At 53.4% G+C, this 26,053-nt stretch overlaps 2 protein-coding genes across 2 annotated transcripts in view; one reads left to right on the forward strand and one right to left on the reverse strand.

Annotated features, from left to right (window-relative positions):
• Positions 1–1,745: 1,745 nt before the first annotated feature.
• Positions 1,746–4,543, reverse strand: LOC109317858 (CMRF35-like molecule 5). The gene is made up of 3 exons (XM_019546803.1): positions 4,212–4,543; positions 2,680–2,991; positions 1,746–2,328 (listed from the first exon to the last, which is right to left on the reverse strand). Exons 1-3 carry the CDS (start codon positions 4,507–4,509, stop codon positions 2,177–2,179), a joined length of 762 nt encoding a protein of 253 aa, XP_019402348.1. The 5' UTR covers positions 4,510–4,543; the 3' UTR covers positions 1,746–2,176.
• Positions 4,544–9,246: 4,703 nt separating this feature from the next.
• PTPN22 (protein tyrosine phosphatase, non-receptor type 22) overlaps positions 9,247–26,053 on the forward strand; it is a 19,984-nt gene continuing 3,177 nt past the window's right edge. The window contains exons 1-20 of the mRNA XM_019546805.1: positions 9,247–10,014; positions 12,448–12,556; positions 13,251–13,327; positions 13,576–13,671; positions 14,013–14,051; positions 14,423–14,494; positions 14,570–14,629; positions 15,031–15,173; positions 15,699–15,765; positions 16,273–16,350; positions 16,861–16,953; positions 18,249–18,325; positions 18,805–19,541; positions 20,717–20,800; positions 20,945–21,075; positions 22,552–22,579; positions 23,278–23,358; positions 23,850–23,956; positions 24,704–24,734; positions 25,496–25,573. Coding sequence (XP_019402350.1) covers positions 9,928–10,014; positions 12,448–12,556; positions 13,251–13,327; positions 13,576–13,671; positions 14,013–14,051; positions 14,423–14,494; positions 14,570–14,629; positions 15,031–15,173; positions 15,699–15,765; positions 16,273–16,350; positions 16,861–16,953; positions 18,249–18,325; positions 18,805–19,541; positions 20,717–20,800; positions 20,945–21,075; positions 22,552–22,579; positions 23,278–23,358; positions 23,850–23,956; positions 24,704–24,734; positions 25,496–25,573 — 2,275 coding nt within the window. The 5' untranslated portion in view covers positions 9,247–9,927. The remainder of the gene's footprint in view (positions 10,015–12,447; positions 12,557–13,250; positions 13,328–13,575; positions 13,672–14,012; positions 14,052–14,422; positions 14,495–14,569; positions 14,630–15,030; positions 15,174–15,698; positions 15,766–16,272; positions 16,351–16,860; positions 16,954–18,248; positions 18,326–18,804; positions 19,542–20,716; positions 20,801–20,944; positions 21,076–22,551; positions 22,580–23,277; positions 23,359–23,849; positions 23,957–24,703; positions 24,735–25,495; positions 25,574–26,053) is intronic.

Raw genomic sequence — 26,053 nt, forward strand, 5'->3', positions numbered from 1 at the left:
AGTCAGGGGGGATCAGCAGGCACTGGGGGAGTCCCTGTTCCCCCGAGCACCGCCAGGAGTGACCAGGAATAACGGTCGCAAGCTGGCGGAGGGCAGGTTTAGGTTAGATATCAGGAGGCACGTCTTCACAGTCAGGGTGGCTAGGATCTGGAACCAACTTGCAAGGGAAGTGCTGGCTCCTACCCTGGGGGTCTTTTTGAGAGGAGGTTAGATATACACCTTGCTGGGGTTGTTTGACCCCAGTACTCTTTCCTGCCATGACAGGGGCTTGGACTAGATGATCTAGTCGGGTCCCTTCCGACCCTAGAAACTATGAAACTATGTTTTGCAGTTTACCAAATGCACAGGAGATGTGGTGGAGTCCCAGATCCATCACCTTGTCTCAGTAAGTGCTGAAGCATGTCCTGTGGGAAGAGATTCCCATTCTACTCCCACATTTGACTTTGTTCTGGGCCTGGCAAGATTCCCAAGACAGTTTGAAGTGGCAGATTAATCAGTGTGTAATGGGTGGGATGGTTCTGGCTGGCAGCACACAACTGAATCATGTGAACAGAAAAAAGTATCAAGGAATTGGGACAGATTTAAACCTTTGACTTTTGTTTTCTTAAATACTTTTGAAGTCTATTGTAAGGTTTTGTGAGTGCTACATCACAGAAGCACAAGTGTATTGGGTTTCATTAGCAAGGAGCTGTAATTTGATGCCATTGGCTTGGCAGGATTCAGCCTCTGTAGATAAATGTTAGCATGTCTCTCCACCCCTCCGCCCCCCAACCAAAGACACATTGCTTGTTGACAAAAATAGAAGTTAAAAGCAATTAAAATGTTCCACTTAAAGCACTTCTGGGAACTGGTGTACACTGGGTACAGTTTAGCCCCTGGTCCCAGGTCAAAGGTATCAAGCACAACAGTTTATCTGCAGTTGCCACAGAAGAGGTCTTCAGAGAGCTGCTGACTTCCGGCAGTGCAGACGCCCTGAGCTGATGCTGTTCTGTCATCACTGACGGTGCTTCTATGAACTATACATCTAAAAACCTTCAGTAAATGAAATATTTAGGAATCAACAGCGATTATTCTGAGCAAATGGAATAAAAGCCAAATCCTGCTGTGTCCAAGTCCTGCTCACTTGCCTCTGAACACATCCTGGATGACCTGCGTGTTTAACAACAAATATATTTGATCTAGCGTCTTACATTGAAGCTTCCTTAACTTGACCCAATTTTGGAGCCTTGCTGCTCTCTATTACTTGTAGCATTGAGAAGAGTGACAATGTTCCTTATGGTTTAAAGACACTCACCACTTTTTGTATTGTTCTGAATGACAAGTAAGGATGTTACCAAGATAGCTAGGAGCATCCAGCGCAGAACAGCCCATGGAACAAGGATCCAACTTCTGAAAGGAAAGAAGAAAACAAAAAAATACTTTGAAAAGCCACAGTGGAAACGCTGGACCCTCAGGTAAAAGATGTTCTGAGCAAATGCTTGATACAGCAAGTGTACGTTATGCTGGTGGGAAGATGTTCAAAGAATGCCTAACACAGTGAGAAGCACAAGTGCCATTGATTGTGGGCTGGTTTCAAAAACCATTGGTGTTGATGGGCTGCCCTGTTGCCCTCACTAAGTCTAAACAGAGATAGGAGTTGCTAGTATGGATTAGACCAGAACTGACCGTATAGCCAAGTAACCCATCACCTCAGGCGAGGCAGGTGCAAGAAACCCAGCATGCACATCTCTTCCTGACCCTGGTGGTTTGTTGCCTTGTGCCCTGAAGCAGGTGTTCTACGTGCACTGATGCTTTTATCCTGATGCTGTAACTGAATGTTCTCCCTGTCCACAAAAATGTCATTTTTTTTTAAACCACGAGAAACTCTTTCCTTCATGGCATCTTGGAGCCATGCTCTGACATTGAGGTTTGCAGTGTCTTGCATTAGGAAACTTGTCTACACTGGTTTCCTTTCTCTCATGTTTGTCTCCAAGGTTGTTAGTGTGCTACGTAGAATGGTACCTTGGCACAAATGCTTCCATTGTGTAAGCTGGTCGTTCAGGGTTTCTCTCTACTTGTGTGAAGTGCATTTTAGCCTGTTCCCAAATCTTGGCCCATAAGCACTCTGCTTTAAAAGCTTAAGCAGAGCTCTGAGCGCCCTCCGGTAATGGTTATGGACACCGCAGATGGCTGGTACCTACACTTCTGTGCCAGGAGAGCGAGAGGAGTTGGAGCGCAGTGCTGGGTGACTTGCTGAATTCAAGGTGAACGTAGAATGGGCTGCAGAGGGGGTGGCAGCCTCTACCAGTGGGGTCAGGGTGGCTCTTGCACAGGTAGGCAGTTCGCCATCTGTAACACAAAATAAACGTGTTTGTTTAGACATCTGTGCAGAGGCAACACTTGGGCATTGCATCCTCTCCCTCGGAGAGGGAGAGCAGACAGTAGACCCATAGGGAATGTGCTGCACTTGAAGTTAACAAAGGGGTCTCTGCCCTGGAAATTCAGCTAGCTGCTTCCAGCAGCAGGTGGGGCTTCTCATTTTGACCAGTGGGTGACAAGCTGTGCATTTGGAGCAAGATGTCTGGCATCCCTGCCGTTTGCATGCTGGTCATGTCTGTGCGTGTGGAGGTTTGATTTTTTTTTTTTTTTGGCAAGGCATTCCTTACAGCCCCTGAAGGAGGCATGAAACCAAGCACATACCCTGTAAGTGTAGCTGATATGAGCAGTTCTCTGTGGCTGGTGCCAGCACTTTGGCTCTGACCACCCAGCTGGATTTTGTGGCTCTTCGTGTCGCTGCCTGGCAGTAATAGCTCTGGCTCTCGAGGAGGTCCTTGCATTGGAGCACCAGGTCCCTGGTGTGTGCTATGGCGATGGCTGTGGGTGGGTGCTCTTGGTACCGGGTGTAGGTGACACGGGAGCCTGTGGCAGCGTGGCACCTGATGATTGCAGGTCTTCCCAGGCACGAGTCATGAGGGCGGCTGAGGACAGTAAGCATTGGTGTGGTAGGCGGCTCTGAAACAGAACCAAATCAGTGATCTTGTGAGACACGCTAAGCAGAGGCTGCATTCGCTAGCTCAAGCAGAGTGTCTAGGCCCCGCGGTCCTGCACTGTGCCAAGGGGAGGCATCTCGGGCTGCCTGGCTGGTTGGAGTTGGATGCATTGCGTTTCTCTAAGCTCAGCAGTGGGACTGCGTGTGGGAAGTGGGCTACTACTGATCCTCCAAGTACATAAGACCCCTGTGCCCAAGGGCAAGATGGATCCTGGGACAGGTATGTACCAGTACTGACCCCTGCATTTGTCTGACTGAATGAGACCGTGATAATGGCAGGGTTACAGCTGAAGTGGCCACTGGAGGATTTAACCCCCAGGCCTATTGGGAGTGGGGGTGGGGTCCTTCCCTGTCCCTTCAGGCCGATCACACCCTACCTGTGCTGTTCAGAAGGTGCTACATCCTGCATCTGTGACCCATGCAGGGTAATGGTTTTCAAACCACAGGCCTTCCTGGTGGCTCTGTGCTGGACTGCAACTTTGTTCAGTCCCTGGCTCCGACACAGACTCCTTTTATGGCCTTGCGCGAGTCTCGAGGGGTGGTTCCAAAGAGGATGGAGCCAGACAGAACAAGGAGCAATGGGGTCAAGTTGCAGCAAGGGAAGTTTAGGTTAGATATTAGGAAAAAACTTTCTCACCAGGAGAGTGGCGAAGCACTGAAACAGGTCACCCAGAGAGGTGGTGCAATCTCTATCTTTGGAGGCGTTTACGACAGGGTAGACAAAGCTTTGGCTGGGATGATCTAGTTGGGGCTGGTCCTGCTTGGAGCAGGGGGTTGGACTAGATGTGATCTCCCGAGGTCCCTTCCCACCCTCACAGCCTTGATTCTACGCTTGGCTCCTACCTGTCGCAGACCCTGACAATTCCCCAGAGCAAAGTGTCTCTCCCTATGCATTGCACTTGGCATACCTGGGTGCTGATCTCAGCGAGGCTTTTGGCCACCCTGGCAGCACCAGGGATCAAAAGGAACACTTCCATGCGTCTGCAGAGTGGTTTCAGCTTTCTAGGCATCGAGACACAAGGGGCTGCTTGGCCCTTGTTTCAGTGCCTCTGAGCTGTGCTTTCATCAGTGTGTCACAAACACAAGTAGCTGGATACTGCAGGCAGCATCTTTCTCTTTTTTCTCCTGCAAATTGTAAAAATGACAAACCTCAAATGACATCTCCTACTTAAAGAGTCATTACCTTCAGTTACTGTGAGCTCCACAGCAGTCATTATGTCCGCATATGGCTTTTCTATGCCGCACCAGTACGTTCCCGAGTCGTCTTCTGCCAGCTGATGCATGGTGACCTGCACGGTTCCACTTCTGTCATCCACAAGGGACAGTCTGCCTTTATATTTGCTCTTCACAACCCTGTGTGTGTCTCCCAGGACATCACAGGATGAGCGGGAAGCCCCACGGCACCAGTACTTGTTGCTAAACAGGTATCTCTTGCTGTTGTAGTAGCAGTTTATTGTTGTGCTTTTCCCTTCAATAGCCATCCTTTTCCTATCTGACCAGAGATCTGATGCACACCAGGCTGCAAGAGAGAGAGAAAATTGTCCCCTTAGCATTTCTGCTGCTTCCAGGAGGCAGGCTCATTCCAGGTCAGGACCAGGAGCCCTGGTCGCTTTGTTTGTCTCTTGCCCTCTCAGCCCTGCTGTCGGTGGCATTGTACAAAACGGTGGGACTAGGTCAAGTACAACCTCCACCTTTGCCTGCCCTCTGAGAACAGGACCTGCAGCATGAGCTGTCTGGTACTCTAGCACAGAGGTAGTTTTCTACCTTTGCTAGCAAAGAAGGCAGCCTTTGTTCTGGCCCAGGACTTCCCATGGCGGTCTGTGGAATTCATCCCCCGCCCCGCTGTACTGCCCAGCCCACAGGGCTCCTTCCAGCCTGTGCCCCGAGGCAGGCGCAGCAGGAGGAGCACGCGGACTGGGCAGGGCCACTGCTGCACAGGCACCCCTGACCTGAGCACTTCTGCGTCCCGTGCTTCTCCCCGGACCGTGCTCTGTCGCGTGGTGTTCTGACAGGCCGTGGAGCTGTTTTGTATTGCAACTAAGATGCTACATCTTGTGCTGCTGAATGTGGGTGCCAAGCAGCGTCCTTTCTGATTTGGTTCTCACCTTGACGGGAAATGGCCACAGGAGCTGTTTGTGGTTTTGCTTTCTGCGTCCATCCTGTTACACTTGCTGCTGCTTGTTTAGAGAAGAAATGTCAGATGGTGAATGCTGCCTTGGGCCCATGCAGAGACTCTGCAGGGAGGTCCACGCACTCTAGACTTCACTTTGAGACTCTACAGGTGTTCTGCAGCTCTGAATTTGTTTTTAAGTTCAGAGGGTTTCTTTTCCATTGATTTTTCTGTTTGAGCTTCAACTGTTCAGCTTGGATCCAAAGACTCCTTTGTAAAATTTATAGTTATCATTTAATGTTTCCATGTATGTAGCATGTGTCCTGCCTCCAAAGCACGGGAAGGAAGAGTTGGCATCTGCGATTGCATCCTCTCTGCTGCTCTGTCCTGAGTCACGTATGCCACCTCGACTTATGCTGTGGCATGTTCCGCCTTTCCTGTGCCCTGGCGTACTATCGTATCCGACAGCGATTTCTCACCGTAGCACGTGGAAACTGTCCCCTTGGCAGAGCTGAGGGAGCCACATGCTTGGGTATAGAATGGGGCACATTGGAAAGCAGGGGCAGATTTGCTGCTGTAATGTGTCATGTGTAGTCACTGTTAGCAGCAAGAGCCTGCAGTGAGTGGCTGGCTGTAGGGAGGAAAGGGAATATATAGTGCCCTGGGTTTTCAGGGTTTCATGTTAAGTGTACTTATGTGTGGGAGCCTCACTTGGGCACAGCATAGCCTTGGATGTGTGTCGCTGTGCGCTCTCATGGTCAGCGCCTTCACCATAGCCGTGGCTCATTCGCATGAAGACTTCTCAAAGTGTCAGGGTCTCTCAGAAGGAAATTGCTGGGGGGCCGGGGTAGCACGGGGGGGGGGGTCAGGTCCTTTAGCAGCTCCCGCGTGCTACCCCGCAGCCTTCCTCCATGCAGTTATTTCCTCCTTCCACCCATACAATTCTACAGATGTTCACCAAACCTGCTGACTTCACCCTTTAGCTGTGACGGACAAAGGCAGAACAGTTGCCTCCGTCGGGTTGGAGAGATGCAGCCATGTGCTACTCAGTTCCCTTTCTTGTCTCAGCTGTGCAGATTTGCAGGGTTGTTTGAGGCACATTGACCAAAACGTGCAGCTATAATGGGCCATCTTCAGACACTTGCAATGTCAAATGTGTTAGAAGAGACTACACCAGATCTATGTGGACAATTTGGATTTCAGGTGTGAAACTTCACAGGAAGGCTGTCAACATGCAAAGTAAACCGCTGAGATCCATGCCCCGTTCTAAGAGCTGGGCTGGGGTGGTGTAACATCTGTCTTACTGTGAGTGCAGGAACAAACCGTCCCGACGTGCAGGAAGACTAGCAAGTATAGCAGAAGACCAGCATGGCTTAGCACAGAAAGGAACTAAGTCACAAAAAGGAAACGTATAAGAAGTGGAAACTTGGACAAATACATAGAGAGGAATATAAGACCGTTGCTCGGGCATGCAGGGATGAAGTCAGGAAGGCCAAAGCACAACTGGAGTTACAGTTAGTAAGGGATGTGCAGGATAACAAGAAGGGTTTCTACAAGTATGTCAGTAGCAAGCAGAGGATCAGGGAAAGTGGGTCCTTTGCCAAAAGGGGGAGGCAACCTTGTGACAGAGGATACAGAAAAGGCTGAAGAGCTCAATGCCTTTTTTCCCCTCAGTCTTCACAGGCAAGGTCAGCTCCCAGACTATTGTACCAGGCAGCACAGTTTGGGGAGGAAGTAAGCAGCCCTCAGCGGTAAACGAACAGGTTAGAAAGTATTTAGAAAAGCTGGACATGTACAATTCCATGGGGCTGGATGGGATGCACCTGAGCATGCTGAGGGAGCTGACTGATGTGATTGCAGAGCCCTGGCCATTATCTTTGAAAACTCATGGCAGTCAGGAGAGGTCCCAGATGGTTGGAAAAAGGCAAACATAGGGCCTGTATTTAAGAAAGGGAAGAAGGAAGATCCAGAGAACTACAGACCAGCCAGCCTCACCTCAGTCCTGGAAAAATCATGGAGCAGATCCTCCAGAAACCCATTTCTAAGCACTTGGAGGAGGAGAAGCTGATTAGGAACAGTCGGCATGAATTCACCAGGAGCGAGTCCTGCCTGACCAACCTGATTGCCTTCTGTGATGAGATGACTGGCTCTGTGGATGCGGTGTACCTTGATTTTAGCAAGGCTTTTGATACAGTCTCCCACAATATTCTCACAGGCAAGCTAAGTACAGGTTGGATGAATGGACTGCAAGGTGGATGGAAAACTGGCTGGAGCATCCCGTTCAAAGAGCAGTAATCAGTGGCTTGATGTCTAGTTGGCAACCAGTATCAAGTGGAGTGCCCCAGGGGTCGGTCCTGAGGCCGGGTTTGTTCAGTGTTTTCATCAACGACCTAGAAGATAGGATGCAGTTCACCCTCAGCAAGTCTGCAGATGCTACCAAGCTATGGGGAGTAGTAGATGTACTGGAGGACAGAGCTAGGATTCAGGGTGTCTTAGACAAATTGGAGGATTGAGCCAAAAGCCATCTCATGAGGTTGAACAAGGACAAGTGCAAAGTCCTGCACTTAGGACAGAACAGTCCCAAGCACCGGTGCAGGCTGGGGGTGACTGGCATCTCTGCAGAAAAGGATCCGTGGGTGACAGTGGGCAAGGAGCTGAACAGGAGCCAGCAGTGTGCCTGTGTTGCCAAGAAGACTGACGGCATCATGGGCTGCATTGTGGGTGTGTTGCCAGTAGGTCCAGGGAAGTGATTCTTCCCCTCTATTCAGCACTGGGGAGGCCATATCTGGAGTCCTGTGTCCCGTTTTGGGCCCCCCCACTGCAGAAAGGATGTGGACACATTGGAGAGAGTCCAGTGGAGGACAGCAAAAAAGGTGATGGGGCTGGGGGACAGGACTTGTGGGGAGAGGCTGAGGGAACTGGGCTGAATTAGTCTGGAGAAGAGGAGACTCAAGCGGGGATTGAATAGTAGCCTTCAACTCTCTGTAGAGTGGTTTAAAGAGGATGGAGCTGGACTGTTTGTTCTTAGTGGGGGCAGATGACAGAACCAGGAGCAATGGGCTCAATTTGCAGCAAGGCAAGTTGAGGTTAGATATTAGGAAAAAAAAATCACAGAAAGGTAGTAAAACACTGGAACGGGTTACCTACAGAGGCTGTGGACTCTCCATCCTTGGAAGCTTTTAAGACCCAGCTAGACAAAGCGTTGTCTGGGATGATGTAGTTGGGGCTGGTCCTGGTTGGAGCAGGGGGTCGGACTAGGTGTGACCCCCTGGGGTCCCTTCCCGCCCTCGTTTTCTACGATTCTATGATCTGCGCTGAGCCAACTTGCAGGAGTTCCGGCCAGTCGCTGTGCTTGGGGGTAGCACGTCCACTGCCAGAGCGGAAAATCCTGGACGTTACCAGGTGTTAATAGGAGATGTGGGGGCTCAGTGCTGAACGCCCCTTCTCAAATCCCTTTTTGGAAATGACCCGTTTTGTGGCATCTTTCTTACCTGTGCTTAGGAAGACCCAGAGGGCAAGGCAGGCTCTCATCCTGAGCTGCAATCAGCTTCTGCACAGGATGTGTTAAGGGGCTGAATGAAGTCTGTGTGCTTACTGGTTACTACCATCACGCTGTTGTCCTGCCCTGTGCTGCTGCTTGGAGAAATGTGACCTGCAGAGGCAGAGCCCGCAGAGCAGCCCCCCGTAGCAGAGCTGGCAGAGTTGGATTTCAGTAGGCCTTGATTGAGCTCACCCCAAGGGCCGAAGCAATGCTGTTCCTGCCCTTTCTTCTCTAGTATGACAAGGAGGGCTCCCTCCCTCCCCGCAGGGCAGTGCTCCACTGCTGTCCCACTGCTAGGAAACTCCTAGTCATTGTGTCTCTGTTAGCGGTGCAATGCTGCATCTCCAAAGAGGCTGTTGCTCCGACTGGCCTTGTCACCAAGCAGAGGCCCAGACAGCAGGGGCCGTGAAGGGTCTCCCCTGAGCCAGTTCCTCTTGTGCTCTTGTTAGTCACTTTGTTGCACGTGCATGGTGGAAGGTGCTGAGCTGCTGATTGCTTTGTCATGCTGAAAGGCCCCGCTGGGCCTGAGGATCCAGCACTGAGGCCAAGGCTGTTTGCCCGTGTTCGGATCATGTAGGCACCAGCAGCATGCATGTCCCAGACAGGGAGCAGCTGGAGGCAGCACTCTCCTCCAACCAGGATGAGACCTGCTGCAAAGGATTTTGCTTCTGAGAGAGGAACGGCTTCACGGGCACTTTGCAGCCCTGGTGCAGAGGCTCTCAGCGCTCCCCACCCTGCCGATAGCTCCATCGATCCCTTGTCCCAGTGCACAAGTGCCTCCCCAGCCATGAGGAAGGGCAGCTGTCCCGAGCTAGCCACCAGTGTCGGAGCCCGCTGGACAGGCCAGTGGGCTGCAGGTAGTGCTGGGGACGCGGGCTGACCCAGCCTGGCTTGCCCTGCATGCCTGGGCCGTCTCTAAGCTTTTGGAGGGCCGATCCTAGAGTGGGGTTTGCCGGTAAGGGAATGGGCTAAAAGTGAGGGCCAGGGGAGGCAGCACCTTGTGCGGTGCCGTGGGGAAATGAGGGCGGTCGTGCAGACGCTGGAAGGAAGAACTAGGGCCCTGCGCTGGGAGGTGGCTTGACTTTGACCACACTGCCTCTTACGCACTAATTTCCTTCAAGGCTTGTGATGCAGTCAGTAAACCACAGCCGTCAGCAGGCGGCCTCTGTGCCGGTGCTTTCCATTGTGACATGCACTTGACATGTCCGTCCTCGGTGCCGACGGACCAGCCGCTCCCCGCCGCGCAGCATGGACCAGAGAGAGATTCTGCGGCAGAACCTGGAGCGGGCCCAAAGCAGGAAGGTCAACAAAGAGGAGTTTGCAGAGGAGTTCCTGGTGAGTCTCGCGTTCTCGGCTTCAGCCGCTCGTGTGGTGTGGTGGGGTGGGGGGAGTCTCGCCTGCTGCCACCCGCGCGGAACGGGGCACGAGCGTTTTGCAAATGCCAGGCTTCCTTTTACTCGGGAACTATAATGTGTCTAACAAGTCACTTGTTGGCACCCCAAGGGCAGTTGTGTTTGTTGTCTAAGTCGTGACCTGATTCAGTGCTTCCTGCTTCCTCGCTTGCAAACACACTCGTTGGGATGTGGTTTCAGTTTGCTGCCGGGATATCAGCTCCTCGGCTCCTCAAAGTTGCCAGGGAGCGTGTCTCTAGAGGTCAGGAAGAGTGGTTTCCCCTCTGCCATCTTGGAGGAAACTGTGCTGAAATGGGTCAGAAGGGACATGCCCAGTCAACCCGTCTCCTTTTGGCACCCCGTAAGTGCAGTTCATGCCAGCAAGCCATCTCCCCAGGTGTCCAAACAGATCCAGAATAAGGGGCGTCCTGCAGAGAAACCACCCCAAAAAATCCTGCAAGGACTAGAGTTAATCGTCCTGCCACGTTGGCATTGGGCACTCGCCTTTTTCCACCATGCTGGAGGAAGTGCTAGAGCTGGACGTCCGGACCTCGTGTCCCTCTGGGCCACACCGACGGGCTCTCCAGAGCTCTGTACTGCCCTTGTGCATCGCACCCTGAGCCGCACACACCCTGCGCTTGTCTCCCGTCAGAGAGAAGTTTCCCGGTGCCTGAGGTCAGCAGCAGCACAAGCTGCAGTTGGCCATCTTTGTGCTCTCGCAGGGGTGTCCGAGCTGCCCTGCAGAGCTCCGTCTCTCACCCCTGTTTGCGTGCTGGTGCCTCGCACGCAGCGAGGGTGGGACCGGCAGGAAAGGTGATGGGATTGACCTAGGTAATGGTGTCTGGGTGCTGAGTGCAGGGCCGTGCTGGGCTCTTTGGGCTTTTCCCTGCTGCTCTGGCAGCAAGGGCTGCCGGCAGAGCTGTGAGCCAGAGACTGCTGGAACGGCGTGATGGCAGCGCAGCCTCGAGGCATCCGCACCCCTGCAGCTTCAGCGTAACGGGGTCCCTGGGTCCCCTCCCTGCCCCTGGACAGGGTACGTGGCTGAGGCCTCTGGTAGGCCCGCAGAGGAGTCGCCCTTGGTCTGCTTGGAAAAGGTGAGTGTCTCGGTGATGCTCTCCCATTCCTGGAGGCTGTTGTCACAGGGCAGCACTCGTCTGAGCCTGCAGTTCCACGGAAAAAACACCCTGTGTCGGGCGGGTGACTTTCCCTGAGGTGGCAGTGCCCGAGGGAGGGGTGGGGGCGGAGGCATCAGGTGGGGAAAATGCGCTGGCATGGGGGGAAGCAGGCTGGTCGCTCGTGTGCGGGCTGACAACAGGCGGGGCCCACTTCCTCTCGAGGTGTGCTGTGCCTTCCCCGAAGCCCGGGCGGCCCCCCGGCAGCCCTGAGCTGTCCTGCAAGTGCCTGAGGGCGAGGAGGAAGCTGGGAACGGCTGAACTGTGACTCCAGCTGTCGAGCATGAGCTACAGAAATCCACAAAAATGCACAGTGCCTGTTCCCCTGGCAACCCCCTCTCTGTCACATGGGAGCCGGCATCTGGGCACGCCAGGCGTGCACGGCTGGTGCAGAGTCAGCTCCTGGCTTGTGCCCTGTTCTCCATGTGGAGGGACCTGCCCACTGGCTGAGGTGCGCGGACAGGAAATGCAGATTGGGGAGGGGTGTCTGCGACGCAGAGCCCTGCCTGCGAGGGGGGCTCCTGTGCGCCAGGCACTCTATGCATCCAGCCCTAAGCCCTGGCGCAGCAGAGCCGGAGGGGCCCAGACAGGGTCCCTGGGGGACATCCTGTTGCTCCAGCACGCGTGTTGTGCTGCGCTGTGGCTGCCCCGGTTTCTGTGAGCAGGGCGCGAAGCGCAGCCACGTCCTGTGACTTCACTGACTCACTCTGCCCAGATCAAAGCGGTGCTGCTGTGCTTGGCCTGTGGACCAGCATGCCATGCCCACCACTTCCTCAGCCCCAGCCCCGATGCAGCCTTGCGAAGTTACCTTGAGGTGGCCAAAAGCCTGAGCTGGGCTGTCCTCCGACGTGGAGCTGGCACAGGGCCTCGCCAGGCGTCTCAGGGTGATGGTGCCATGACTCACAAGGCAGCGCAGCCCATCAGGGAAGTGTGTGGTGCTGGACACTGGGTGCCCACGTTGTATTGCTGGTGCCCGCTCCCTTCAGCCAGCGCATCCCAGGCTTTTTCCATAAAGCTTGGGCCCCTGGAGCTGCCAGTTCTGATGTTCCTGCCGGCAGACCTGCCTTGGGGAGCTTGCCGCCTCCGCTGGGGCTGTTGGCGAGGCAAGAGAACAGTGTCTGGGGGGGTCCCTGGGGTGTAGTGGGGAGCGTGTCCCTGGCACGCATAGTCCATCTGCTCTGATGGGTCCCGTTGTCTCCCCACAGAAGTTGAAACGACAGTCGACCAGGTACAGGTCAGATAACACCTACCCAACTGCCACCTCGGAGAAACCAGAGAACGCCAAGAAAAACAGATACAAGGACATCCTGCCCTGTAGGTTGGGAAGAAAGACCTGCTGTCCCGAGCCTTTCCTCCTGGCTAGCTTTCCCTCCTCTCCTGCCAGTGCACATGTACACATATGCACACCTGTGTCTGTTACACATGCCTCGACTCCAGAAGCTTGCACGCACCCATAGATGCCCAGCTCATACCAGGACATGTGATCAGTTATGTGCTCTCTGCGGGTCCTGGGACACGTGCACACATGCCTACACACTACCTAGCTACAGGGCTGTGGAAGCCAGGACTTCTTATGCGAGGACCACCCGGCTTTGGCTATGTGCGTGCATGCAGACAGCTGCAGGGTGCGACTTGCAGGTGGCTCCAGAGCCAAAACCATTCTTGCTTACAGGGAGTGGTTTCCTGGTAGCCCCAGTGTAACGCACAAGTGGCCTGACTGCCAGGATCCTGTCAAGGAGAGTGTGGGCAGGGCTGCGTGCCACACTGAGTCCACACAGGCTCCTCAGGACACAGGCTGTTCTGCCCTTTCCTTGTGCGGCCCCTGGCACAGCAGCCTGAAGCTAAGCCCCAGGGACCTCAACCCTGTGACACAGGCAGGCGCTGCTGGGTGGGTGCAGGTGTTGCTCTGCTCCTGAAAGCCAAGGCTCAGGGCAGCTGGGTCGGGCCGGTGGAGCTCTCCTGCTGTGCACGTGGTGCCAAAAGGTGCTGCTCTCCCTGTCTCCCACAGTCGATCACAGCAGAGTGGAGCTGTCCCTGATCACCTCGGACACAGATTCTCATTACATCAATGCCAACTTTATCAAGGTACTGTCTTGTCCTAGGAGCCTGTGGGGCAGGGATGGGAGCAGGGAAGGCACCAACCCAGCTGGGCTGAGTGTGATGGGGCTCAGCAGTGGCACGAGTGGCCGGCAGGATGGCTCACATGGAGGTGTCTCCATTTCAAGCTGGGGCACAGCTACCCAGGGGGCACCCCTACCCAGGTCTCTTTAGCTGGGGTGGAGGCAGAAGGGAGATGACAGCCATGTTCACATGCGCTCCGCACTTCTTTTCAGGGAGTGTATGGACCGAGGGCCTACATAGCTACACAGGGGCCTCTCCCCAGCACTGTGGTTGACTTCTGGAGGATGATCTGGGAATATGAAGTCTTGGTAAGGGCTGGGCTGGGCCTGCTGAGGGCTGGTTTGTACCCTGTGTAGCTGAGGGGAGAGGGGCACATTCTGTGGGCACTGCAGAGTGTGTTGGCTTCCTTACTTGCTGCATGCGGCAGGGCAGGGGCCAGGCCTGTTGCCTTGTGTCTCCTTACAAGAGAGCTGTAAGTCGAACGGTGCCGGCCTCTGCCGAGAACAGTTCCTGGGCTCTGCCTGGCCGTGACCCCTGTGCACGTGGAGCACGGCTCGGGGCCGCTCTCTGACCGTGGATAAATGTTTCTGCACAAACGTGCCTCTTCTCTCTTCCCCCCACGCTTCTCTGATGTGCCGTGTTTCTGCAGATCGTGGTCATGGCTTGCATGGAGTTTGAGATGGGCAAGGTGAGTGTGTCTGAGCAGGACGCCTGGCATCTCCGTCTGCAGGGGGAAGGAGGACTGGGCTCCCTGCTGGCTTTCGCCAGTACGGCCAGGCTGCCTTGAGCAGCCAGCAAGTGCGTTGGGCCTGGGGACTCTCCGCTACAGGGGGAGTATGTTTTCTGCTCTTAAAATGGGCTGGAGTGACCCTTCCACTGCAGGGAAGGGTCTTTTCAGCCCCTCATGCTCTAGGAGGCAGTTGGCCAGCCCTAGCAGCCGGGCCTGTGCTTCCCTGGCTGCCCAGGGAGGAGAGGGGCTGGCGGGAGGTCAGCAGCCCATGGGAGGCAGCGGAGGGAGGCACAGCAATTAAGTAACCAGCCGTCCACTTCTCTCTGCAGAAAAAGTGCGAGCGGTACTGGGCAGAGGAGGGAGGCGCCCCCCTGCAGTGCGGCCCTTTCACCGTGACCTGTGTGAGTAGATTGCCCCTCGCCCTCGCCTCCCCTCCACCTCTGCAGGGGCATGGCTCTAACTTGCTGCTCTCGCAGGAGGTGGAAGACAGGAAGAGCGAGTATGTGACCCGGACCCTGAAGGTGACACTGGACAATGTGAGTAGGGGACAGGCAAGGCGGGGAGGGCCCTCGCTGCGCGGCCACAGTCCGGAGGAAGCGGTGCTGAGGGCAGGCCAGCTGCAGAGCTTCCCCACAGCCTCCAGAGCGCCCCTGCCTGCCGTAGCAGCTGCGGTGCTGGAGGGGGAGCCCCGAGGATCAGACGTCCCTCTAAGTAACGTAGCACATTCCTGCTAACAGGAGGCCTGGAGAACATGTCCCGAGTGGTGCACAGGGCCATGCTCCTGGCAAGCGAGGGCTGCCTTCTCAGGCCTCTGTGATCTAGGGCATGTGCCTGCAGCTCGGTGCTCCCACACCCCTCTGGGCTCTGGGCTGGTGGCTTCTGATGGGTGGTGGGTTGAGCTCCAGGGCTCATCCTTCCCCCCTTGTGCCTGCTGCAGGAAACACGCACCCTTTACCACTTCCACTACAAAAACTGGCCAGACCATGACGTGCCCTCGTCCATCAACCCCATCCTGGAGCTCATCTGGGAGATGCGCTGCTACCAGGCTGATGACAGCATCCCTATCTGCGTCCACTGCAGGTAGGTGAGCCCCCCTGGCTGGGGCATGACCCAAGTCTCTCCCCCATGCTTGCTTCTTGTCAGGCAGTAGAGACTTGGGCTAGTCTCCTGCGTGAGGAGATCTGGTTCACAGTCCAGGAGCAGTGTACAAGACATAGGATGGGTGGCTGCAGAAAGTGGCTAGCTGCCTGCCTGCCCAGGCAGAGCATACGGTTGTGGTAGCCAGAGTCCTGGGTGTCAGCAGGCCCCACAGGTGGGACTTGGAAGGGCTGTGCTTACAGGTGTGTGAGTTCTCGAGCCTGGCTGGTGGTGGTAGGATACAGATGACCATGGTCCCAGAGCCAGGCCTGTCTGTGCTGCCTGGGAACAGCCCCTTTCATGCAGTGACTTAGTCACGTGGCTTCTTGAGCATGGCTAACACTGGCAGGGTGTGGGCGAAGGGTCGGAGATGGTGATGGAGAGGAGTTAGGGGTCCGGCTTGGGCATGCAGTGAGAACAGAGAGGAAGGCCAACCTCTGCTTCCCGGTTCTGTGCCTTTTATCCCAGTGCTGGCTGTGGGAGAACGGGAGTTATCTGTGCCATTGACTACACCTGGAAGCTGCTGAAGGATGGGGTGAGTCCCAAGGCTGCTTGGGATCAGTCTTTTCCTGCATGCCCAGTGCTTGCCCTTTTCACCCGTCTGGCTCCTCTCTTTTGGACCACGTGCCCAGAGGTGCCTCTCTCCCCGCCTGGCAGTGCCTTTCACTCCCCAGCTCTTCCCTGCAAACTCCCTCTGGGCCAACCCTTGGAAGGCAGCCTCAGAAAATTGGTCTGTGGTCCCTTCCACCAGACTTTTCCTTCTCCTTCCCATTTGTTGTTCCCTCCACCTCCCAATGTGCCTGATCCCTGAGGCTGGAGAGAAACCAGGGCACACGGGTCAGGTCCCTCCTCTTGCTGCCCTGCCCTGGCCTGCAGGTCACGTGCTCTGACTGCCGCTAGAAAGCCACTCCGTGAGCGTAGTGCTTTGCCTGCCTGACTTCCAAGGTGTTTTACCAGCCTGGAGCTGGGTCTGAACAGCATTGCCTTCTGGAAGGGGGCTGGATTCAGGGCCTGCCTTCATTTCTCCTTGTCCCTCTGCTAGATTGTTCCTGTGAACTTCAGTATTTTCAGCCTGATCCAGGAGATGCGCACGCAGAGGCCCTCCATAGTGCAGACCAAGGTATGTTTGCAAAGCTCCTGCTGCCTGCAAAAGGTTTGCTGCCAAACCAGCCCCTTGGCTTCTCCTCTGGAGAACCCACTAGTAGCACCCTGGCCTGTCTGTGCTGTGGGGCAGCCCTGTGCCGAGTGGTTGTGGTCACTCGTGTTCTCCCAGCGCAGAAAGGAGCCTGACAAAGTGACACTGGCTGTGCACAGGTGGGAGAGCTTTTCCCGTGCTGGGGCTTGTGTATAGTGAAGCAAGTTTTACAGCCCAGGAAATGGAGCACGGTCTGGCCCTGAGCTGAGCTGTATAGAAGGGGAAGCTGAATGCGAAATGGTCCTGCAGCCACAGTCTCCCCTGACAATGCGTGTAGGCTGTGGCCTGGAAATGTTAGCCCTTCAAGAGCACGTGGGCCACGTGTGTCAGAGGAAAAGTGGTGCTCATATGCAGTGGAGGGGTGGGTGGGTGTGAGCGCGGGGGCGAGCGGGGTCGGGCTGCCCCACATTTAGTTTCGTGTGTGTCCCACTGTAGGAGCAGTACGAACTGGTGTATGATGCTGTGATCGAGCTCTTTAAGAGGCATATCAATACGTTTACTGTCCAGGAGAGCTATGCTGCTGCAGAGGTGAGGTTCCTGGGGCCTGGTGTGGCTTTGCACACAGAGGCGGGCAGCTGAGGCTTACGCCCCTGCCTCTTCTCTGCACAGCTGGGAGGTGAAGCTGGTCAACACGAAGGCCATTGCTGCCACCCTAGTTCTGATGCTTTCTCCAGTGTGCACCCATGGTCTTCAGGCTTTTAGGGGCTCAAACACCCAGCACTGGCATGTGGGAGCTTCTCCTGCACATGCTTCATTTGCACCTGCAGCCCCCCTGCAGGGCAGCGGGAGGAGGCCATGGAGGGGACTGGTGGCAGAGGCAAGTTGGGACCCAGGTGTCCTGAGCTCTCCCCTGGATTGCCCGTCCCAAGCTGGGTGGGGAGGGTAAACTGTCTCCTCTCTCAGGGCAAGACGTGGGTGTTTTGTGTGCTTATTGTAATAAATAAAGAAGCACCCATGTCCCTGTGACTGCCCTCCCCTTCTGAGAGAGGATAGTGTCTGAGCCCAGAGGCGTGCGTTTGGGTCATGACGTGCCAAACAGTGGGACGCTCCTCCTTCGTTCGGGCCGTCCTTTTTTTAATTTCAATTTGCTGGAGCCCTCCACTAGCACCAGGTCACAGGCCAAGGCTGAGAAAGGCCCATTTGAGGGGATGTAGACAGGACTGAGGGTGGGAAGCCTCCAGTAAGCTCAGAGCCAGACTCCCCAGGAGCACCCAGCTTCCAAACTAAAGCCTTTAATCTGCACCCTGATTTTGCACAGGATGCTTGGTGCTTTCAGGGACCTCTGAGCTGGGTGGGGGGAGGCACAGGGTAGGGCGGTCTGTGCTTAGGCAGTGTTGAGGCCAGGGTGAAGCACTGTGAGAAGCTCTGAGCCCGGATGTGGCTTTGCAGCTCTTGGCCAAGGCTGCTCCTGGCTGCAGCAACCTCTTGTCCTTTGAAAGCAGTTTACAGAAAGAGGGGGATGGGCACAGTGCTTGCGTGTCGCAAGCAAAACCAACTTCCCCATAGCCGTGCTGCGTGAGGGGCCTGGAGGCGCAGCCAGCCGCACCAAACATCGGGGCTGAGCTCGGTGCTGGCGAGAGCACGTGTGGGTGCTTCTTCCAAAAAGACACCCATGGGAGGAGCGGGGACCAAAACAGCCAGGCACGAAGACTTGGCCACAGCCCTCTGGTCTGGCTGTCCCCGCGACTGGGGCATTTACGTTGCCAAGCAGCTTGTAACGAAGGGGAGTTGGTGAGGCCCATCTCCTGGACGAAGCGCCGTGAGGAGCTCTGTGTTCGAGCCTGCCTCCGTGAGCTGCAGGCTATAACCTTCCCTTCTGGCAGATTCAGATGACCCGTCCCATGGCCAAGCCACATGTGAACCCGCTGACAGAAATTTATGCTCTAAGGATACCGAACTGGTAAGGCTTGACCTGATCTACGTGTGTGGATGCTGGTGCCGCGCAGGCTGGTGGTTGCTGCTCTCAGCCTGATTTCAAGATAAGGTGATATGGGGACACATGTCTTGCATGCTGCAGTGAATGAGAGACATAGCCAGAGACGGGGTCCTGCAACCTTTTTGGAGTCTTTTCTGGCATCTGCTGTTAAATCAGGGACTCGTTTATGGTGCTAGTCTCAAAGACCTGCTGAAGGGTGAAACTTGTGCATTTGGAGGGCACCACAGGCCTATTCATTGCATCCAGCCTCAACATGTAGCCCAGGCAAGAGGTGCGTAGGATTTGGTGTGGCTCGCCCCAGGGCTGAGCCTTGGTCTGGATGCAAAGCAAGGCTCTATGGAGGACTGTTGTCAGGTGGAGAGTGCTGGGGTTCTGCTCGTGGGCTAAGGCAGGCTTGCGAACAGTAGCTGGCTCTGATTTTATAATATTCCTTTTTGTTGCAGCTCAGGGCCAAAGGAGGGGGAAATCCACGTGGCGCCAGGTGAAGCGTCGCTGGCAGTGGCTTCATCCTATAGCACTGTGGCAGGACAGGATGGCCACAAGCCCAGCGCCCCTCCCGTTAGACAAGCTGTTTCTTTTGGGGCTTTGCACTTCAGCAGCGGGGAGGGAAATGCTGCTAAGAAGTGGGATGCCGTGCTGGCAGGGGGACCGCTCCAGAAGCATCGCAGCTTGGACCTACACTGCGCTGGCACCAGGGACCTGCTGCAGAGCCCCAAATCTGCGGGGGCACCTCAGAGGAGCCTCAACACTAAGACCCCTTTGGCACGAACTAAATCAACACCTTTTGAATTAGTGCTGCAGAGAGCGGGCCAGGGCCCAGGCAGAGGGCAGGCAGCACCCTGCGGCTCTGCTGGCTTCGGGGGGCAGCCATGGGTAGGGCTGTGCCCCGTTATGCTGAGCCAGTCGAGTAAGCTAGTAACCAGCCCCTGGCAGCAGGGGACCAGCAGTCAGCGCCTTCCCCCCTGCTCCTGCTCAACTGAAGACCCTTATTTCTCCTCACTGTCCTCGAATGAACCAGCATCCCTGGCATCCTCCGACCGCCCTGCAGAGCTATATGAGACAATTTTCCCTCCCTTCCCCACAGTGCTGCCCTCGGACCCCGTCACAGGCAGCACTCCAGCTTGCAGGCCCCTGCCCCAGCAGATTCGCCCACAGGATGGCATGGAGACGTCCTCACTCAGTAAGCTGTGGGAGCTGCGCCGGTTTGTTCTGGGGTGTGCCCCTAGGGGCACAGGGCCTTTGACTTCCCCCAGGACTATCCTGCAGCCTGCTGCACTGCAAAGCCCAGCCCGTAGGATAAGGGGCTGAGTGTCCCCTCTCAACTTCACCAGGAACCTGGGCTCAGAGCTGAGGGCAGAACTGGGTTTCAAATACTTCTTCTGCTGTGTTTTCCCAAAGAAATCCCCAGTGTTTGCTGGGATTCCCCTTGCATGCCTGTTGTGTGCTACTTGGGCTGCAGCTTGACAGATCTCCACAGAAAATGGGTTGGTTTGGGCTGGGGAACTCGACAAAAACCCTAGGGAGCTGCTGCTGGTGATGTTAGTGCCTCTGCTAAGGTTGCCATCCCTCCATGTCAGTAGATTCCTTTGGGTTTTCCAGGAGTCCTGGGTGGGATCTGGTACTTGTTGTCTCACTGGGAGAACTCCCGCTGCAATCAGGGGGACAGGATTTCACCCTCGCTTTGGAACTGCAAGGGTGGGTGAAGTGGGGGGAGAGTGACAAAGCCAGGCCCCCTTGGACTCTGAGCCTCAAATGGCCAGCGTCCTCAAAGACCTGCTGTCGCTAGGAATTCTCTGAATGCCATGGCTTTCTGCTGGCTTTCAGCTCTGAGCACAGCAGTGTTTGTGCAGCAGTTCAGATTGCACTAGCTACCACAATAAAAGCTAGCTAGAATTAGCAATGTCAGTGTTCGGGTTGACATGCACAGGCTGGCTCCTGCTCCCAGTGGGGGTGCTGCTGTTGGCGCTGGTGGAATCTGTCCCTTCAGTGACACTGCACTGGCCAGAGAAGACTAACCCTGGTCCATTCCTGGATTTCTAAATAAAGTTTTAGAAGATTTGGATCCTACTCCCCGGTGCCTGAATGGGGGCAGCAGTCAGGGCTTGGGACGGCTCACTTCTCAAGCCCTGTGGGTGGCTCCCTGGTTCCCTAATGGTTTGGATGAAGAAGGATGACTTTTCTCGCTTTTGAAGGTTGCCTGTTAACAACAGGTTCCTACATGCTGCTAGGGGTGGAATGAATGATGTGGGTGAGAGAGTTTTCAGGGTCTTTGCAGCTGCTGTTGTCTGTGTAGCTTGATAGGGGTCTATCAGGACAGTTCCACCCCACAATAACTGTCTGTCTGTCTGTGGTTAGTGGCTTCTCCAGACCCAGATGATGACATTCCCCCACCGCTGCCTGAACGAACCCCAGAGTCCTTTATTGTGGCCGGTGAAACTGGTAAGTGCAAGTAACAGCGATCATTAAGAAGCGCTGAGGTGTTGGTTCTGGTTGTTGTGTGATACTTGGGTCACAGGATCCAACAGAGAATTGCTCTGGCACTCAGGAAGGGAAGTAATCCCTCCTATATCTCATTTTTTCCAGAAGAGTCTCCTCCAGTTGCTTCAAACTACCAGCCTCCACCTGAAAATATACATGTGGGAACCTCTTTGGAATGCAGTGGGGTATCTCAGCCAGAAATATGTGATGACTCTGTCAGACTGAGACCAAGTAAGGTAACTGAACTTGGGCGTGTGTCTCTTCCCCAGCAATGTGGCCATGCAGCTCTCTGTACTGTGTGTCATTTCTCTACAGCAGTTTGGTAGCGTGTGCTTTTCCTGAGCTAGTTCTGATTTCAAGAGTCCAGGCTCAGGAAGTGGTCTTAGTCAAAGCTGCTGTATTGCAGTAGCAACCAGTGTCATTTAAGAGAAGATGGGAATCTACCAGTCATGACACTAATGCCTGTAATCTGAAGGACAGAAGTACATCCTCACGTTTCAGTAGCAATGGGGATATGATGGAGTGCAGCGATAGGAGAGGGAGTATGCTCAGTGCTTTCTGGTCCATCCTATGGGTGTGAAAGCACTGAACTGGAGTGCTGGACAGATGTATCTGAGAGAAAGATGCTAAGCGCAAAACTGGTCACAAATTGCTGGGGAAGTGGCAAGAAAGGAATATCAGGAAATGAGGACCAGGTATTGGGGGACTGGGTTTCTGTACTGCAAGCACAAATGTACTTGCTGTGCTCTTTAAAATGTGCCTATTCCTGCAGCACCATTTTTCCCAAAGTTGTCTGCAAGGTTGAGTCTTCACTAGGAAGAAGTGTGCTCCTAACTTGATCTCAAGCCAGGTGGGACTCTGTGAAGAGAAGGCACACATTGTTTTCACATGAAATAGAAGGTCAAGATAAACCCTGGACTCCAGCAGTCTTTACCTGGACCTTCCCTGACTTTTGAGAGGGCTACATTCTGCCTTGTAGGATTTTAGCTTGTGATAGTTGATTTGGGTTAGATAATTCAAGCTGACCTGCACTAGAGGAATACTGCTAACCCACCACTGAAATGCAGCTTGTTCTGGTGTGGAACGGGATAGTCATTCTCCACAAACACTACGGAGGGACAAATAAAGAGGAATTTTTTCACCTGCAACTGGAAGAGAAATTTGGGGAAGTGGAATGAAATTGAGAGTTGAAGTCTCACTGGGCCTCTGCAATTCATGCCCTAGGAGAGGGTGCTGGGGACTCTTTATTCATCACAAGTGAACAGAGCCTTGATCTGACACTTGTCTCTGCATTTACATGATTCGCCATTCACTGCTGCATAATAGTTCCTTCCAAACACGAATTAACTTGTCATTGCAACTCCCATGTCAGATAGGAAAAAGCTATTGGATATTGTCTGGATTTTAGGGCTAGGGACCTGAGAGAGAGTCAGATTTGCCCAGGATCACCCAGGGAGTTTGCAGAAGAGCCAAGAACTGAACTCCCAGGCCCACTCCAACCCACCAGAGTGCCAGCCTTGAAAAGATCCACTGGATGAGTTGGCTGTGTGGAGGGCAGAACCAATCTTCCATTACACTTGCAGGGAGGTGTGTGTGGGAGGGGGCTGAGTGCCTGTGGCATCATTTCCTGTGTTTCACTAGCTCGCTTGCGATGCGAGAGAGTTGCATTTGACTGTGGGAATTTCAAATATTTTCCTGTTGTTTGTTTCCAGAGTGTGAAGCTCCGGAGTTCCGGATCAGGTACAGGCTTTTTTTGATGTTGTAGGCAACTGGTCTGTCCAACTACCTATTTTGTGCTGAACCCAGCAGCTTACTGGAACTCCTTTGTAAGCATCTCTGGGCTTTATATGCTGTGCAACAGCTTCGTTGTGCTGGTAACTAGCCAGTTCCCTAACCAAGCAAAGCAGCAGGCTTATGTCTCCTAACCGGCCCCTGAAGCAGCTGGTATCACTTTGTGCTGCTGTTCCTTCCAGTCTCACTGGGCCGAGGAAGTACCCTTCTCGGACTGTGTGGCCCTGGGGATTCTTTACCTTTCTCTTGTGGAGAGGTAGCACAGCCAGGCAGTCTGAAAGGTAGCCCGGGGCTTGGAACCTAGACTCTGTTTCTGGCTCTGCCCTAGCTTGCTGCTTGACCTTGGCTAAGGCTATGCATCACCTTGTGCTTCTGTTTCCCCATCCCTAAAATAGGGATGACTGACTGACTCCTTTGTGTTGTTCTCTAATGACAAGCATCACACTAAAATATCGTCGTCATTGTCATCATCAATAATAATAATTATTATATAGTACAGCACTTGCATGCTGTTTTCGGAAGGACTGGAGATTAATGCTTGCTGCGTTGCATTGCTTTGGTCATCACAAAGGATGTCGGGCACTGATCTGGGGATACTAGTCTTTTAAAAGCTGAAGGGTTTCATGTCTTTGTCCTTATCGCTGTAGAGACACACCGGGACCACTCTTCTTCTCCTCCTCCACTCCCTGAAAGAACTCCCGAATCGTTTGTTCTTGCCAGTGAGGACAGTAAGTGGCAGTGTTCTTTTTTTACCTGTAATCTTCTGTAAGAGAGGTACAGCATCTCTCCATTAGTTGCGGGCTTAGCTGAAGCCAACACAAAGCTCATGTGTCCAAGCAAGCAAAACTGTGTCCAAGCTCCTCTCCCCATTTACCCCAACTGGTGGCAGTCTGAGTAAACGGGATCCCAGAGCTGAGAGAGAGTTGGATTTCCTGGTGATCAGGCCCCATACTCCATCTCGCACTCAGCCCAGGCTGGTTGTAAAGCTTCCAGGTGAGTCCCTGCTTTCTGTGGGAGAACACCATGGATGTAAAATAACGAACGCAGCCAGAGTGGCTGCAAGGGTGACAGGCAAAATACTGCCTCCCCCTCCCCAAACTGCTACATAAAAGGTAAACATAAGAGAGTCTTCCACTTAATTCTGCACCCAAAAATATTCAGAAAAGAAACAGGAGGATCTACACTTGACCTTTTGAAATGTTGTGGTGTGTGTTCCCAGGTCTTCAGCCTCCTGTGAGGAATTCTACTAGCAGCCTTGGGGACTCAGGGAATAAAGCTTCTGAGGAGCTACCGCAGGAGCCTGCAAAATGCTTCAGGAGGAGCAAAGTAAGGAAATCCGAGAGAAGGGTCATCTATCCAGCGGTAGCTGTGGCTGTTGTCGTCTTGTCATAATCCTACAAAGACAGTAGGAGAGCAGAGGTCTGGTTTGAGAGCTCTCATACTTAAGGCGAGAAAAGCTCAAGCACAATATTGTGTGGTGGTAGTGACACTGCAAGCAGAACTGGTGGAAAGAAGAAAGGGACCAGAGCCCTGCAGCAGAGACAAGAGTTACCTCTGCCTATCTCTGGGACTGGCTTATGTACCTCTATGTACCTGTGATCTCCTCTCCATTGACTGGGCCAACACCTCTCAGGAATGACGACCAATTTTCCAACTCCCAGATAGAACAGACTCCCCTCCTAAACAATCCTGATTTCAGCTGCTGCCTGAGGAAGTTGTGCTCCCTGCTCCTTTGGCTGATGTCAGACTAACACAGCTACGTCTGTCCTAGCCTTTGAATGTCACTCTTGCACAGAATTTCTACTGAGAGTAGCTTTAACAGCATTACTGATGACCACTGAGTTGATTTTGCTTTGGCTGGGAAAGAAGGAAAAGATAAAGAAATGACAGGCTTCTGCGCCCCTGCCCCAAATATCATGTGGTTTTTGAGAGTAGGCGTTGTATATCTTGTGGGCATGATGTTTGCATGCTGCTTATCATGGCTGTTGAGCAAAGCAGTCTCTTCATCAGTTGGGGATATTCTGCTTGCTATATTGCTTCTTTCATCATCATTCTCATTTTTTGTTTTTACAGAGCTTGAAAATTTTACGCAACGTGAAAAAGAGTAAGTATCTTGAGTGTCAGCTAGTTACCCCATTGGCCGTGTGAATGTGTGAAGCCTACAGAACTGTACTTCTTTGGGGGGCCAGACCTGCAACACGCAGGTCTGTATACCTGTATACCTCTCTGACCCAGGGAGCTGAGGGACTCAGCACCTCGCTAGATGGCTGATGATCTGTTGGCCTCTTCTGTTAGGACCTCTCCAAGCACTTAGCACACATGAATGCAAGATCTGTATTTCTCTGAAAAGCTGCCATTGCTAACAGGACTCTAAGTGTATATGTGAAATGTATACCGACCTCCCATCTCAGGTTCTGTACACAGAAATGAATCAATGTTTCGGCTTGTTTTCCCCAGCCTACCCTATCCATTCCCAGATGATATTGTTTAAAGCTGTAGGCATCCTAACTTCTCATCCATCTTCTTTGGAAGTCACAGCAAAAACATGCTCTGAAACAAATGAGTTGATTTAATGAAGTCAGCCAAGTGTTTCCATGGAGCAAAATGTACAGAATAGAATTAGCCTTGTCTTTGTCGCTTCTCCATTTGATATATTTTAATGAAAGCATCACCCCAGGTGGGAACCGTTGGCTTAGATGCTATGAAGAGTATGTCTCTGAATTAACCTGCCCTACCTCTGCACAAAGCCTCCCTCTAAAGAACGTGGCATGTTTACTTGTGTCACTGCGCTGGCATTCAACTTGCATCTTTAGGTCATTCAAATGGTCACTGCCTGCTAAAGAAAGCCCTTCTGTTTCTTTCTAGGTATCTGCAGCCCATCTGCACTGGCAAAGCCACGGGAGCCTACCCAGCCAAACCACTCCACCTCTTTTCTCAATTTTGGTATGTTTTTTTTTTCCCCCATCTTCCCTTTCTCTTTGGATTTTTGGAACATTGACTATAGACTTTTAAAAGGCTAAATGCAGGACATTGTAGCTGGCTCTTGGCTAGTGCGAGGAAGGTGACGGAACTCTTCACATAAGTGTCTACATAGATCAGAAGCATCTGTGACTGAACACTTTTCACTGCAGCAATTGCCTACTCTTCTGTGTAATTGTTTAGCTCATGAATACACAAAAGAATTAGAGGCTTGAATTTATTTAAAGCTGCCAGTGGCCTTATAGCTTAATAATTTTAACAAAGCTGTTTTTTTGTTTGTGTGCTTGTGTAACACTTGAGAGTTTATTGATGAGCTATGTATGACCTACATATAAGGGTCGAATATTCACAATAGAAACTCATAGAATCAGTGAGTCGGGAGGGCCCTAGACAGATCATCTAGTCCGACCCCCCGCCATGGGCAGGAAGGAGCACTGGGGGTGG

The sequence above is a fragment of the Crocodylus porosus genome, unplaced genomic scaffold (assembly GCF_001723895.1).
Source record: "Crocodylus porosus isolate Cpor-Errol unplaced genomic scaffold, CroPor_comp1, whole genome shotgun sequence".
NCBI lineage: Eukaryota > Metazoa > Chordata > Crocodylia > Crocodylidae > Crocodylus > Crocodylus porosus.